The sequence below is a fragment of the Hirundo rustica genome, chromosome Z, assembly GCF_015227805.2.
Source record: "Hirundo rustica isolate bHirRus1 chromosome Z, bHirRus1.pri.v3, whole genome shotgun sequence".
Taxonomy (NCBI): Eukaryota; Metazoa; Chordata; class Aves; order Passeriformes; family Hirundinidae; genus Hirundo; species Hirundo rustica.
The window spans coordinates 78,347,473-78,364,182 of record NC_053488.1 but is presented as its reverse complement, the minus strand read 5'-3'; the positions used below and the strand labels follow the sequence as shown (position 1 = coordinate 78,364,182).

General features: G+C 39.3%; 1 protein-coding gene across 1 annotated transcript in view; it reads right to left on the bottom strand.

Moving 5' to 3' along the window:
* Positions 1-7,653: 7,653 nt before the first annotated feature.
* RAD23B (RAD23 homolog B, nucleotide excision repair protein) overlaps positions 7,654-16,710 on the bottom strand; it is a 35,696-nt gene continuing 26,639 nt past the window's right edge. The window contains exons 7-10 of the mRNA XM_040090039.2: positions 14,196-14,319; positions 13,146-13,273; positions 12,548-12,724; positions 7,654-10,657 (exon numbers count right to left, since the gene is read on the bottom strand). Coding sequence (XP_039945973.2) covers positions 10,544-10,657; positions 12,548-12,724; positions 13,146-13,273; positions 14,196-14,319 — 543 coding nt within the window. The 3' untranslated portion in view covers positions 7,654-10,543. The remainder of the gene's footprint in view (positions 10,658-12,547; positions 12,725-13,145; positions 13,274-14,195; positions 14,320-16,710) is intronic.

Below are 16,710 nucleotides of genomic sequence, written 5' to 3'. Positions count from 1 at the left end.
AACCAAACCAAACAAAAAAAAAACCCAAGAAAAACAACAACACCCCCCCTCCTCCCCCCCCCCCAAAAAAACCCAACAAAACACCCCACAAAAACACACCAGCAAAAAGTGAGGAAAAAATGAAATAATGAAATTAGTAACAATGGCACCGATGGAGAGCTCAAGTTTTACAAACTTGAAAAGGAAGTTGTTGAAGGAGCACAACAGAGTTTTAGCTGCCTTTGGTTTGGCTCCAAGTGGCTCAAAACCTGCCTTTTTAACCGAAGTCTGATTCACTCTGCTCTCTTCCTTTCCAATGGACCAAACTCCAAGCCTACAGATTTCACATGCTCTAAGCTGCCACAGGAGTCAAGAACCACCAGCATTCCATGCCTACAATAAACAGGTGTCCTGTGCATGAACAGCAATAGGATATTCAGACCAGGTCTGACAAACGTCTATGCACAAGACCAGAAGCACCAACTTGCTACATGCAGGCTTTCAGATTTGTTGGCATGGGCACAAAGGATACAGACAAGACTTTCAGAATCACAGAAACTTTGCCTGCACACTTAGCACTTAAAACCAAAGAGGAAAAAAAAAAAAAATCTACCCTTGTAATTTTTACTCTTCCAGGCCCCATACACATATGTGTGGAAAAATAGAAACCACATCCAACATCTAGATACCTGGTGCCTCTGCTCAGTGAAAGGAAATCGAAATTTGAAAAAGTAATGTATTTTTCTTGCTCCAATTCTATTTTCCAAAACAGTAAAATTGGTTATTATCTGAAACATTAAACACAATCACACCCCCCCCCCAAAAAGCCCACAACCAAAAATATGCCCCCCCGAAAAAAAATCCCATAAAAGCCCCAAAATCCCCCCAAACCAAACCAAAACCACAGGCAAACACCAAGCATGGAAAGTTTCTTTCCAGCTCATTTAAAGCTGCAAACTTAGAAAGAACAGATCAGAAAATCTTAGAATAGAGGACGTAAAAATTTTTGTTTACTTCTGCGAAATACTAGAATGGGAAATCTTTCCAAAACCTTCGTCCTCCCACAAAATTATTAGTCCTTAACACTGTTTAAGCTGCTCATATCTGACAAGCAGACTAGTGATTAAGCACAGGACCAAACTCATATGAGTGCCTTTCCCACCCCTACAGCCAGCTCTCTGAGGTGTTATTTGCCCTCAGATTTATATATTCAGAATTAGGATAGCAGTCTCTATTGAGATTCTGGCACACTCAAAGTCTGAATGACAGGAGTGACACAGCTTTGAGATTAAATTACTTAAGCCCAACCCTAATATTGCCAGCTACATACATTTTTGTGTGTCTATAAACTCTGCAGGGTTTCTTCAGGTATCTCCCTTCTTCAGACAACTCACTGGTGTGTTGTTAAGACTCTCGAACCTGGGAGCCCGGCACTACAGCCCCCACAGAACTCCCCAGACTGGCAAGCAATTCCCCTTCTCTTTCCCCAAATGCAGAATGAATCACTTTCCCCCCTTCCCCCTCCTTTCTCCCAGTTACCTTGCCAGCCAACCATGCAAGATGCCTGGTCAGCTCTGTGACCTCTGCCTACGCTTCTGTAAATCCTAATTTAATTTACAACTGAGCTGCTATCATGGGTTGGCATAATTTTGTTTTCCGGTTGTAGAGAAACTTGACATCTTTTTCCCTGCCCTAACCATGGTTTTTGGGCTGGGGAGGGCAGGGACCTACCAAAAATCTGCCCGGGATATTGGCAGCTAGGTTGACCAATGAGAAATGTCGATGCGACTTTGGAGGGGACATTTAAAACTAACCTGCAGGAGATCAGTTGCCCTCTCCCTTTGGAATCAGCCATGAGGTGACATCGTGGGCGGCCGGGCCGGGCCTGGCCAGGCCTCCGAGGGCCGCTGCCCGCACAGGGAGGGCCGGGGCCGGCTGAGCCCTTTCCCTGCTGCCGGCCGGGAAGAGAGGCGGCTGCAGCTCGGCAGCGCCGGCCACGGGCTCGGACCGTGGCACAAGGGGCCAAACCATGGCCCAGCTTAATCGCCGCTGGCAGCGGAGAGAGAAAACCTGCAGCTCCGTAACAGCTCTGAGCTGAGCCGCCCTGGGTGAGACCGAGGGGTGGAAAAAAGGACATCTACCAGCTTCCTCCATCAGCACAGCTTTGCATTTTCTTCAGCTCCTGCAGCCCGGCACGTGCACGTGGCCCTTGCAGGCCTCCATGGATTTAACCCTTTCCTAGCAACATGGAGCTTTTAAAGCACAACTCTTCCCTGAGAGAAAGAAGAAAGAAAACAGAGGGTATGTAGAACAGGCACCGAATAAAGTCAGTTAGATTAAAAGTGAAAAAACTAATAGTATTAGAATAGGATTGAAGAAGTGGATATTTTTAATCGGACTTCTCTTAAGGTAAATTATGGAGAAATGAACTGTTCTTTGCAGCATCTTAGTGTTGTTGGGTAGAATGCTATTCTAATCAAAATTGAGGACTGATGTAATTGAGATTTATTTGGAAACTTTAAAGCCCCCGCTCCTGGGTTAAAAGGAGGTCTCAGCCTTTGAGACAAAGATGATTTTAAACTAGAAGAAGTATACGTAAATAGTACCTCAGATACACTGAGAGGCTTTGCTGCTAGAACATCACAGTCTGCAACAACTCTGGGCAGCAGCAGATGTGTGACATTGTGAGCACTGGACTGTTTGTGGCAAACATCTTCATAAAAAAATCTTGGAGAGCCTCTTCTCCTAAAAAGTAATGAGTAATTATGCCTAAATAATGAAACTGACTAAAAATCTCAAGTTGTGTCTTTTTATGTTGTTCAATAAGAAAGTTAATAGTGAGAGAAGCGTTTTAAAGTGTCATTCTGATTTAGTTTAAGTTTTCTTTTTCTTAGCTTTCTTTTTTTTCTTTCATTCTTTTAGTGTATGTTAACAAAACTATTTTTGCTCATTTTTAAGCAGAAGCCTGCTTTAGTTTTTTTCTCTTAATCTCTCCCTCCCACAAATAAAGAATAAATGCTAAAACCCCTACAGCTGCTCATTCTCCATCTCCCCGGTGTAGCTCAATTCCTGATTACAAAATCTGGGTGCTAAACAGGACAATCAATACAGTGGCTGGAGTGTGAAGGGATGTGCCTTCACACCTACAGAGGTGAAGGGAGAGCAGGATTAAAACTAAGTAACCTGTATTTCCACCTGAATAAGACCAGTGTTTGATGACTCTGCTTCTATTCCTAGCAAAGAAAAAACTGCAGCCCATTCCAGAGCATAGGGGTGTCCACAAACACACAGGACTGGGTATTAGCAGAATGCAGGAAAAGGTAAGTATACAGAAAACTTAAATTTATCTCAGTGTTCTAAATGGCTTGTCTTCCCCTCACTTCCACAGTTCAACTCTAGTCAACAGCTTATCCGAACACAACCACTTGCTCACTCCCTGAGCAGTGGAATGGGGGACGGAATCAGAAGGGTAAAAAGCTGCAAAATTCATGGGTTAGGATAAAGACAGCCTCATATGGACAGCAAAATCCACACATAAAAACAATCAAGGAATCATTCAACACCTCCCATGGGCAGGCAGGTGTTCAGCCATCTCCAGGAAAGCTGGGCTCCATCACTTGGGAAGACAAACCCCTTGAATGTGTGTTGCTTGCCCTTCCTTCATATCCCCATTTCCTAACCTGGCCATGATGTCACACAATCTGGAATGTCACTTGGGTCAGTTGGGATCAGCTGCCCTGGCTGTGTCCCCTCCCAAATGCTTGAGCACTCTCAGCACCTCACTGCCAAGTGCTGAGAGGAACAGAGAAAGGCTTTGTTGTGCAAACACAGCCCAGCAATAACAAAAACATCCCGGTGTTATCAACACTGTTTACAGCACAAATCCAAACTACATCCTCCTATGTAATTTTCTTACAGTGAGAAAAATTATCCCCATCCCTGACAAAACGAGCACACTCACAATAAAGCAAAACTCCCAGAGAGAAGGGGCAAAAATCCAGTCCCTTGCAAAATAACACTAATTGTTCCAAGCAAGCTATGACGATGATGATGTGACAGCCACACAGATTGAGGGTTTTTTTCAACTGGAACAAGTAATTTGATGACTGGCTTGCAGCTTCTCCACCTACAAACCACAATCATGCAAATAACATCTTACCACTAAGACACCTATTTATGTAAGCACAGGCCTAATCACTCACATCTGAGGCATTCAGAAGGTATTATTAGGGCTTGATAAGGCTTATTAGGGAATAACACAGCATTCTAAAGACACCACAACCTTCGGCTGTGCAGGCAAGGAAACAAAACTGCAGCATCAGTGGCTTCACTTTCAAAATCCAAATGTAAAAACAGAAGAATTCTGCACTAGAAGCAGCTCCATTAGGCAAGCCTATTTTTCTTGCCACCCTACCTTCCGACAGGATGCTTCTCTGCTCTAAAAACACCAGTTTGCATTTGCCACCTGACAGCATGAACACTATGCAAATCAAATGCACAGCTTCAATACCCAGCCTCATTTTGCACCAGAATGCTTAAATAACCTGACTCTTCCCAAAAACTGGCTACAGTCTTAGCCCTTCATTAGGGATCCTCCCTGTTCTCCTCACTGTGCTCTTAGCTCCCAGCTAGCCTCCCTTTAAGCATGGCAGGCCTCACAAGTGACAAAGGCCACACTAATAAATCTGGAAAGCAACAGGTTGTTTCCCAACAACCCTGGAGCAGAGAATTCTGAACTGGTATCACAAGGCTCCATCTTGCCACAGGCAGTAGACGAATTTACATGCCTCTCTCATAGGTGGTTACAGCAGAGTTAATTTCAGCAGTAACAGCTCTCCATCCTGCTGCCCCTGCCTGGGAGCAAGATCACCCTTGCCCATGGCAAACTGAGGTTCAGTGCTTCAGGAACCACCATTTGCCACAGGTTTTGAAGGCAACATAGGCACACTTAAACTAGATTTAGAAAATGGCCTTTTGTGTATCCTACCTCCTTTCTATTAGTGTACTAGTGAGCCACTTACTGCGAATTCTGTGAAAAGTGAAAAATAGGCTATGTACACATTTAGCAACAATTTCTTATTGCAGCTGAAAAAAAAATTACTCTTTTTTTTTTTGATTTACAGTTATATTTAATATATTCCAGTAGCTTCTTATCTTAACTCAGCTTTCCGTAGCTGAGAGTTTAGATTTCAGGACACTTTAGGACATTCATGCTCAAAAAGCACAAGCCCATTAGGAACAGTTGTCCAAATGGACGCCGCAGCATTGTTCCAAGTGTCCTGCACAATCCTGCCCTTTGCCAAAGTAAAAAAATCGGTATTTTAACACGGAGCCAGTGGAAGCAAGCAGCATGACTGTTAATATGAAATGCATGCTTTTAGGCAGATCATTTCTCTCACTTCAAGCAACACAGAGACTCACAGAAATAAAAATAAAATTACTTTTTTCCTCTCCAGCTTTAAGCAGGAGGACCTCAGTGCAGTCAAACTACTTAAGAGAACTGTATCACATGCCAAGGTACAAACTGGTTTGTTTCTTTTTGCTGCTCTGTTTATTTAACCTCTTTATTATCTTCCTCAGAACTGGTTTTAGAATCACAATACTACACAAAAAGTTACTGGATAAGCTAAAAGAAACAAGTAATTTGTCTTTGAAGTGTGGGATAAATATGGATAATATTAGTAATGGATAAATATTAGTTCTGGTCCCAAATACTCTATCCATCTCTTATTTATATATCCAGAGTCCCATCAAAGGTTTGCTCATTCTGACTCCCCATTTGGCCCTGTCACACCACTCAATTCCTTCATCACACTTGTAACTCTCCCAGTCATTTCCTTTCACACACACTGCCAATTCCAGGTCCAGACTCCTCACCTCAACCTCCCTATGGAGATCTCTATCCCACGTGTTCATCACTTTTATTGTTCTGTTTCATATCCCACCCTGAAGACTATTTTCTGCCCCTTTTCCTATACTGAAATCCTGTTCTTCCATCCTCTTAACAGAAGCTGGTAGTGGCTCCCTTTGCAGCTGGCATGCTTTCTTCAATATTGAAAAGGGGGGTGGGGAAGAGGAGATTTAGAGTAAAGACAAGGGAGTGGGGGTGGGAAGAAACAAGCTTAATTCAAAGACATAATTAAGAATAAGTGTCTGACTTTGACAAGACTTTGAACAATTCTACAGATACAGCCCCACACACGTGGGAGACACTGCCTTATTTTTTCATCTTTGGCTGCTGCACAGTTAAAGTCAAATGCTTCACGTTACAAGGACAGCAGCAAACAGCTGCCTGCTGGTGTATCTGGTTACTCCTCATCTATCACATCTAAAATTTCTTATCTCAGGCAACAAGAATTTCAAGGATGTTGCTCCTTGCCTTCAGCCCACAGAGTATTCACATTTATGTGTGGAGCCATATAAAAATAGAGAGATACCTATTTTGAAAGACACTTTGTACTCCAGGTCTCTGAGGCATAACAGCGTGACGCACACACAACACAAAACCTTAAGGACTGTTTTTAGTACCACTTTCAGCAATGGAAGCACACAGCAGATAATGTTTTGTAACAGCTCACAAAGGAAAATGACAAAGCAAAGGGATGAAGTGGACGGAAGATCTTCAGGCTCTACCACTATTATTTATTCCAGACTACTACCATTATTGAAGAGCACATATTTAACTTTATTCATTTCACTGCAGTTTGGGCAGGAAATGCCAGTGATGCTGGTGTCTTCATGAAAATGTGTTTTGATTAGAACTAGAGTAAATGTGTGTATTTAACATTTATATCTCTTGCACGGGAAGAAAGAAGTTGAGTCCTAACAGAAACCACGAAGTTTCATTACTTCCCCCCGCTCCAGGTCCTATATTCTAAGAAATATGTCAATAAAGAACTGGCACTTGACAATTAGCAGTCAGCAACATCAGCCACAGTCTGCAGCTACAGGCATCAGCAGCACTGATCAGTCATGTATTTTGTGGTAACCGAATACTTAATTTTTACATCACTTAATCACAGGCAGAATAAGTCTGCTTTTCTGGATGGTTTAGTGAAGACAGAAAATTTCATAAATTGTGGCTTCATACCACATAATTGTGGTCACAGCTGTGTCAAAATGTTTTGGAAGGATGGTGTGTTGAACACTTGGCATCCCAAAACAGGCAGGGAAGAAGAACTAAAAAAGTTACTGAGGAAGATGTTCAACCCACTCCCACCTTATTGTTTCCATTGAACTAGAGAGTATTTTCAAGTGCAGAAGTTCTAGGTTAGTTTTGTGCACAGAGCTAGATTTAAGAGAAATCAGGAAAAAAAGAAAGATGTGGCTGCCTCCAAAATCTATAAAACCAAATGAAATATCCAATGAAACCACGCGTGACAGATCACATTATTTGAGGACTTGGCTTTGTGTCTCTGTTTGATTCATTCATGCACATTCTTGAAGTGAAGCTCAACCCAACACTCCAAAATCAGAGTCACAATCTGACTTCAGGAATGATTATCTCACATTCCTAAAAAGTTCTGTTCGTGTGGAGTAAGAACAGGATATTTAATCAGTCAAATTGTGGATTTTAGCTGGATTCATCAGGCAGCTCTGGATGAGGTAAATGAACCACAGCATTAAAATGCAGCTGTAGAGAGAACTTAAGAACAGACAACTACAGAATTAATATGACTTCAGAGTAACTTTTTAATCCCAATTAAAAGTGCATCATAAATAGCTTTTGTCTAATCAGATATTCAGAAGTTTTACAACAAAGGTAAGGACTACAGTACCAAAACTTAGGAAGAAATACTTTATTTTCTTAGCTACTGTTCAGAAAGCCCTGAGGAAACTGATCCCCAAATCCCTAAGAGATCTGCAGCAGTGAAGCTGAGAAGCACTCTGTGCAGACAACTCCCGGTAGTACTTGGTAGAAAACGAGGCACAACATACCTAGGCAGCTTGCTCAGGTCACACCTCCTCAACACCACATGAATTCCATGTATTCTTCCCTTTTGGCAGCTACTAAAAAGAGAGACAAAATTCTCCCTGGCAAGTATCCCGCTATTGTACAGGTAACAGTTTGTGCTAGCATATAAGGTCAGACACCTGTTGTTCATCAGAAGTCACAAAAACACTGTTTCACTGCTGGAAAAAACGGGAACAGCATGACTAGTAAGGCTTCAAACACAGCAGCCGTAAATCCCTCAGTCACTCAGCATACAAAGTTACAAATGAACAAAGCTACTAGCTTTTTTTTTTTTTTTCTTAAACAAAGAACACGCTCAACAGACTTTAATTCAAATACATTTATAATAAGTAAACATTTCAAAATCAAAACTGGAGGGAGTGGACTGAAACACCCAGACATTCTTGCTTTACTCTCCACCCTCCTAGAGAAGGAATGGTTATTTTTCATAGCAGTTTGATCAGTACAGAAGACTCCCACAAATTAAAAGCTTTTGTCTTAGTTAGGTATTAGCTATGTAGTAAAATTACATTCAAGAAGTCCTTGTATCAATTTGGTGTTTTTCAAGTACCTGACAGCTGGTCCTTTTACAGATAACAAACAGCCCCTTTTGGCATGCAGTGTTAAATCAAAATCCATTTCTCCAGTTTACAGATAAACTGATGGTCCTATTTAGATGAAGTCTACTAGCTGACTCAGGTATTAATGTTAACTTCTCTAAAATGAAAACATTATGAAAGACTTATGTCCCATTTAGCAGTATCACATCTCCTACTGATAGATTTGGGTTGTGCTACTGATCACTTAGACAATATACACTTAAGAAATTTTAAAAGAATAAAATCTGAATAATTAAAATACACACTATCAGGAAAAATACCACAGATGTATAAGAATAGGAAAAAAAAGTGAAAGGCTTTAATACATTTCATCATTTTGTGCAGATAATATTTTTACAGACTATGGCCAATCAATGAAGAAATGAAATACAAATGTTTCAGTCTTTTTAGGTCTTTTTTTCAAGACATTTGACTTGTACTTTGAGCTTAAGTAGAAGTTAAGTAGTTAATCCACTGATAAACAAACTCAGCAGAAAATAATTTTTTAGTTGTACCACTAAATCATTAAAATCATTAATATCATTAGTTGTACAGGAGTTCAGTGCTGTACCACTAATAATATTTTTTTTTCCTGGTTACTGTAGAGGTAAATTTGTAGTCCAGGTAACTGGACTACAACAGTAGAAAAATCAACTATCCCCATGTTGTGTTCAGGTAACGTTGCACAGAACAGCTTCAGATTAAATTTACATTTATTTTTATTCCTAGTATTGCAATTACGGGCAAAATTACCTCTAAAAGTAAACATGTATTAAAAAAAATTGTTAACATTATATGATGACTAAACAAAATAAATGATAAGTAGGTATGAAGAAGTAAGATTCAAAACTCTCTAACCAGAGTTTATTTTCAATAGTTATGAGTGTCAATTTTTTTTTTTTACATTGGAATAAATTGATAGTTTGCCTGATATCTCAAGTTTTGAACTTCTTTATAAAGTGAATAAATCCCCAAAAGTCCTTACTTAACAGAAATAGCTTGAACAATACAATCTACTTAAGAGCAACAGAACACTTATAGCTGTACTACAAAAGCTGGTTCAACAAAGTTGGGAAGGTGAAATTTGATTTGATAAAGTCTCATTGCAGCAGACAAAAATGAAGCTTGCATTTTGTTTGCTGGCAGAAAAAGAATATTCAATTCACTAGAGTGCATATAACAAAACCAAACATGCAATCTATTGCTTTTAAAACTTTTACTGCAAGATAACATTGAGACAGTAATTAGATATCTATATTTTTTTTTCCCCAAAAGAAAATATGTAAACAGGATAATTTTTTTTTCTGTATGTATATAGTTTCTCAAATCATTTCAGGGGGACAAAGGAGGGGGTGGTGCTTCTCAATAATCAGAACACTTTTAACTGTATTGGGTTTTCATCGGAAAAAAAAGAAAAAGCCAACACTGTTCTAATTCAGCATTAGACAAAAATACTGTGTTTCTTGCACCACTTTAACACAGCTAAAGAAAAAAACCTGAATACCCCTATTTTGGCATTCAGGGTTACATTTGCTCAGATCTTTTAGATTTCACAAAGCTGTTATCCAGTGTTGCCATGAAATACAGACTGTAAAATGAAATACAGACTGTAAAATCTAAGTAGCAAAGGCTACTTCCACTGTCAACATTAAGTGGAAAGGAACATGAAGCAGTGCATTACACTACATTTCTGGAACTAGTACAGTAAGAGTGAAAACCTAGAAAAAGTTAACCTACACTTTATAGAAGGAACTAATTATCTGCAGAAGCTGATTTTTTGGTTGTATATATATTTTTTTACACTGTGCGATTTGCTGTGTCTGCTAATTTAAAACAGACATTTAAAACTTGTTGCTTTCTTTGCTTTGTTTCCTATGTTCTCCCTTCCACCCACCCCCTATATGCCATACACCAAGCATTATGAATATAAGCCCGAATATCCTAGACAATCCAGTGAATAGAGTTAGTGTAATGCACTGGTGTGAGGTGTGAAATAGAAAAAAAAATTCTCTCAGTCTTCGTCGAAGTTCTGCTGTAGAAGAAAGTTGGCAGCCAGGTTTTCATTCTTCTCACAAGCGAAATATGCCTGTATCACAAGTCCTTCAGGAAATCCTAATGCCTTTAACTGAAGAAGAGAAACATATTTAGGAAGTACATTTTGCATGTTAGGCCTTTTTGTATGTCTAGCATCTTGAGATGTCACTTAAGTAATTACTGCCTTCTTGAAAATAACATTGCTGCCTAGCTCAATGCAGTTTTAGAAAGTTAAAAATAAGGTGCTGCCTCTGCCTTTAATAAAGAGAATCCTCACTTGAAAAAATGATTGGATTAAGTCTAATGTAGCACTATAAAAACTTGTAACTTCTTTAGTGACACTTTAGTAAGTCTGTAACAGACCTGGGTAACAAACGTCAAGAGGTAAGGGTACATTGCACTGGAGCAGAAAAAAACCCCAACTCCAAACAATTCTCATTTTAAACAATTATACAAAGCTACAAAGCACTTTTAACAAAAAATTGGCTGGAACAAAAACTCCCAGCTTATGATTTTTAGTAGGTTGTCCAGCACAACACATTAAGCCATATTTTCAATTATTTATCTTAAAAGAATTAACAACATACTGCAGCCAAGACAAGTAAGCTGAGAGAAATCTGGTTTTCAGAAGTCAAGGAATTAATTTATTTCTGGAACACTGTGACAACAGGGCATTAGAAGACCAGAGAGGAACTTATTACTGTACCAAGGGTTTAAGCCAGCACTTAGGGGCACTCAGCAAATGAATTCTTGTTTTAGCCAAAGGCAAGTACACTCCACTATTTGGAGATTTTCTTAAAATCCTCACAGCACCTGAAAGGCATTTCATGTATGGAGTAGATTAAATAACTGTGACAAAAGCTGTATCCTATTATCCCTCACCAGCCATTCTCAGATTTTAGTTCAGGCTCACAAACAGCATGAAGGCATCAGCTGCAATACTAAGACCCTTAAATTTTGAGGTTTGTCTTTCATGGAAAGAAAGGCATATATGGATCTCTGCTGGGTTTTAGAACAGGTTGTAGAGGTAATAAAACTTTACTGCATAAAATGGCTTTAAAAAGAAATGCAACAGACTAGAGAAGATGACCTACAAAGAAGTACATGGACAAATAATTTTATTAGACTAATTTTATAAATTGCCAATTTCCTCAAGATCTAGAGAACTGACACCTATATTCAAACAGGTATCTTCTAATGATCCTTACATGAACTTCTATTTTGCTCAACGAAAAAACATTATCTTTGGGCTACCAAACCACTACCACAGTATGAAAAAAGTCTTGCAATTTGTCCTGAGAAAAATCTCAGAGGCATTGCTGTCTATGCAAATCCATATTTAGCAAGGTACACAGTACTTATGAATGCAATATACCACCCCAGAGTATATTTTCATGCTTACCAGTAGTTTTAGAAAACTATAATTGTCATGGACAGACAAATAACTGGGTAAAATTTTGACTTCAACTAATCTACTTAACTATGAGTGTTTTTACTTTCCAAGTATTTTGCAAACAGTGCTCAAGCAGACAGATCTTTGTACCTGGAAACCTGTCATGGCATGATCTAGAACAGTACTGGCTGAGGCTTCTGCAAGAGGAATTACTTCCTTAATAACTCCTGAGGGAAAGCCATTCCAACATCAATTATCACAGGATGGTCTCTGATCACTTCAAATGCTCTACCTCTGAGAAGAGGCAGAGCATTTTAAGTGATCAGAGACCATCCTGCCTCTGACACAAGATTTCCTTCTTAAGACAGATTTAAGGTATTTTAGACTCAACTGCTGTAACACAAGAAGAGGTATGATTGGAAACAAGGCTACAACAGCTATGAAATGCCAAGTATGAAAATACCAAATATGATGCAGAACTACTGAGCTAAACAAAGTTTAAGTTAAGTATGTCTTAAAGATGCACTGGAGTCAACACCCTACAGCAACAAGAATTTCAAAGAAAGGCGATTTCAAAGAAAGGCTTACCCTTTCTATAGCTTCTTTTTCCTGAGGTGTTACTTGAATGTAGTTCATATGAGCACTCCCAGCATCTCCTGTTCCTCCAGTGCTGGCACCATCATCACTGCCACTTAAACCTTGGCGAGATTCTAGAACTGGCTCATTCAACATATGAATAAAATGTTCCTGGTGCTGGCTTATTTGCTGTGATGCAGAGAACAGTAAAAGTAACACATCAATTTAAATAACTGATGTTTAAGCATGCCAACAGGCAAGTAAATTTATTTTCATTACTATTTATTTTCAGAGAATTAGGAAGTCAAAGGGACTCGTAAAAAGTGCACAGAAAAAAACTGTTAAATGTAATCATAACAAATACAATTTTTGTTTCAATTCAACTGCAGTGATTCCTCCCTCTTCCTCACCCCTCTGCACCTCTTATGAAGTCTCAAATTTGTATCCTATGCCACAGAAAATACCTTCTGTACAGCAACAACTGCTGAAAAGCCAACAATAGAATTTGTTGACTGCTAGTAACATATCATCCCAGACAACATTAACATATGACTCTCTTCTAAAGCTAAATCAGAATTAGTAAGCATTATTTTCTTGTTTTAAGATCCACCTGCAGTAGTTGGGGGTTTTCCCGTCCAATTTGCTGTAGCAATGCTGGCAGCAGAGAAGGATTTTGCTGGATAATTTGTCTCATCTGCTGGAACTGAGGCTGATTTCGTAAAAACTCAAGTGGATGTCCTGAAAAAAAGACCAGTGAAATAACTTTTTTTTTTTTAAGTTACTGAGAATCTTAATAAAATGCGTATCTACACTGTAATTGTAGATAGAAACAGGATGTGAAAGGATACACCACTCACTGAAGAATACAAGAATTCGCTTCCTCACTCTAGGTTTAGCAAAACTTCTTTAAGGTTAAACAATGCATTTCCTTTTCACCCAGTCTTCTCATAAAACCCAACAGCCTTGTCCTTATCTCCAACACTTTCCCCTGGATGTCTCACCTCTGGTTAATCTCAATCAGACACTTCTACTCAATCCACTACCTTGTCTCTTGTATCTTGAGCACCATTTCTACCACAGCCTAAGACAGACTTTTCCTACCCCTTCATTAGGGTCCTTTCATGTATTTATCTACCTCCCTTTAAGAGGGAGCTAAATACATGATAAATACCCTTCTCTTCAGCAGGCACCAACCACTGTCAAAGTGCTGCACTGCTGAGTGAGGAGTCCTAGGTCATTTACAGGTCTCTCTAGTGCTACATTTCATGGCCTAATTTCAGGTTTCACCCTTGATATCCCAGCTTCTGTGTGGTAAATATATTAATATAGTCATAGTAGATAATCACAGAGTAGAAAACTAGAGTTTAAGTGAGAGAAAACACAACCTGCCACTCCCCTATCTGCGGTCTTGCATGTAGGAATCCAGAATACTGAATTAAAGAAATTGTGTAAGTTCACCGCGTTTTTTGAAAACTATGCACACGATATACAACAAGCCACTTGTCCCAAGAAAGTACCACACCTGGAATTTCCATGTTAACAGCTCTTATCCAATTCCCTCTGAACAGCTCACACGCACCTGGAACTTAAAACCAACTGAAAAAGAGATTGATCAAGTGCACATTGTTTATCACATCTTCTCAAATACAGCCTTTCTTACCTCCTAGTGAACTAGTAGTTGTGGGTATAGTTGCTACTGCTGCTGCCACTGCTGAAGACTGAGATGCACCAGTGCTTGGTGGTTGAGGGGTTTCAGCCACAGCCTGATTATCTCCCGGAATACCCTAAAGCCACAATTCACATCATTACCCATAGAATGCCAACAGGTATGTTTCAACTGCATGCAGTATTTGGGTTTCAGAATGAAGGGGAAAAAAACCACCTTAATGCTTTCATTGTAAATACAAGGCAAGATCCAGTCAGTTATGCATTTATAACTGACAGAGAAAACTGTGAAAAGATTAATTTTCTTTCTTGGCAGGAAAAATGTTTGGTTTGTATAAAAAGGCAGTAAAGCTTGCCCTGCATCACTTTAAAACACACTTTGCCAGATAAAAAAATACTTGCTTTGAATCCTGTTTAAAGATATTTGATATGAGTGAAAAAGTTGGACTAAATATACTGCTACACTATGTTATACTGTTGTCCAAAAGTGACATTACGGCAACAAATTCCAGTACAAAATGCTAACTAAGATTAAAAATTCCATGGAACTGCTGAGGAACTGAGAAGAGGTACAAAAACACAGCTCTTGAGACCTCTTTCCTCAATGAAAAGCTGTCATTTACTGTATCTTAAAGACAAAAAAGTCTGTATGTCACCCAGCTTTAGCAGTTTTAAAAAAAATGTTAACTTGCCTTTTGTTTATTTCCTATGTGCAAGCAACTTTATATAGAAACTGACTGCTTAAAGGGCTGAAATGGACAAAGCTAAAGTACAGTATTATACTAAACTAGAATGTAGGTTATACAGCCATGATACCTCACACTACTACTTTTCTCCTGGAAAATCCTTCATGCACGGAAATCCTTCAAGCTTCCTACCCTAACCCTGCCTTCCTCACTGTCACTGAACTCCTGCACCAAGTCTGTCCTTTCAATCTACCTTTCTAAAGCCTGGAAACTCACTCATGGGAGAGATGCTAAGAATATTACAACAAACCCTGTTGGAACAGCCTAGAGAAGTTACCCAAATGAGGGTCATCCTTGTGTTGGGAACCACAAAATGTAAGGAACTGGGTAGGTGAAAATCTTACAGAACTACAGGGTAACCAGACAATGAAGAGGTTTGTCAAGCCTACCATAAAAATCACTGGTAGGTAATGTAGATTAAAAGTAACATGATCTTCACATGTTATGTTCATCATTACACCTGAACAAAAAGGACAAATATACAGCTAATATAGAGTGCACATCTAGAAAGGGAGAAGTGGACAGTGCCCCAAGCAAAGCCTTACCTGTTTATTAAGAAGCACATCAAGAAGCACACAGTATCACCTGATCATCAAGTGCACATTTAAGCCACTCAGGGGAGTAACTGCAAGGTTTCCCTGTCACACACTTCATTACCTTCACATGGCTCAGTAAACATCCCTCCCTCCACAGAGTGGAAGGAAGATCCCATTCACGATATAATTCTGAGATAACTCTCCATTATCAGTGGCTTACACAGCACTGACTAAATACCTTTTCCATCAAATCAGTCATTTTTGGCAATCCAAGTATAATGCAACAACTTGGGTTATTCTTATGAAATTACTACTTGATTCCACCTATTCACATGCATACGTCATCACTGCTATCTGTGTCCAGATCAAACAACATGTGTTTGTTTAAACTTTTAAGTCTGCTCTTGAATGGAAGGACTGTGTAAACTAGTTCAAACAAATTTACTTAGAAATTGTCATCTTGAACATCATCTTAACTCTTGAACACAAGCTTGAAGTATCACTCTCCAAATAACGGAGACTGTTTACAGTTGTAAGGAGACAATGTCAGTGAGGCATATGGACCTTGTTCACATAGCTACACAACAGAATGAAGCATGGTATTAAAACTACACACAAGCTACTCTGAATGCAAACTCTGCTTGGACAGCAAAAAAGGCCACTGTTGCCTTATGGCAGATGAAACAATTGTTTACTGTATAACTGAGCAGTATAGTGTTTTTTCACCGACAGTGCTCTCTGCAGGGCAATAATCACATCAGGTCCAGCTTCTGCACAGAATAGAGAACAAAATAGTTTCAGCTGGGAAGTACTTACAATGATCACCTAGTCCCACTGACTGACCAATTCAAATTCATGGCTGACCAAAAGTTAAAGCCTGTAAAGGGCATTGTCCAAATGCCACCGAAACACTGACAGGCACAGGACATCAAGCACCTCCCTAGGAATTACATTCAGTATTTGACTATATTCACACTAAAGAAATGTTCCCTAAAAATATCCAAAGTAAGAGGCTGGTTACTGAAGAGATAGTAAAACTCCTTCTTAACTAGAGGTTAAGAAAGAGGTGGCTGAAAGAGAGAGATCTTAATGTAAATACCTCCGAAGATGAATCTGGGGCATAGAAAAATAAAGATCATCTTTTGCAACTCCTTCTACAGCCACAGGCTTACATCTATAATCCTCAATGATCAAGCCATGAAAACTGAAGAGCTTGCCATCTGAACCA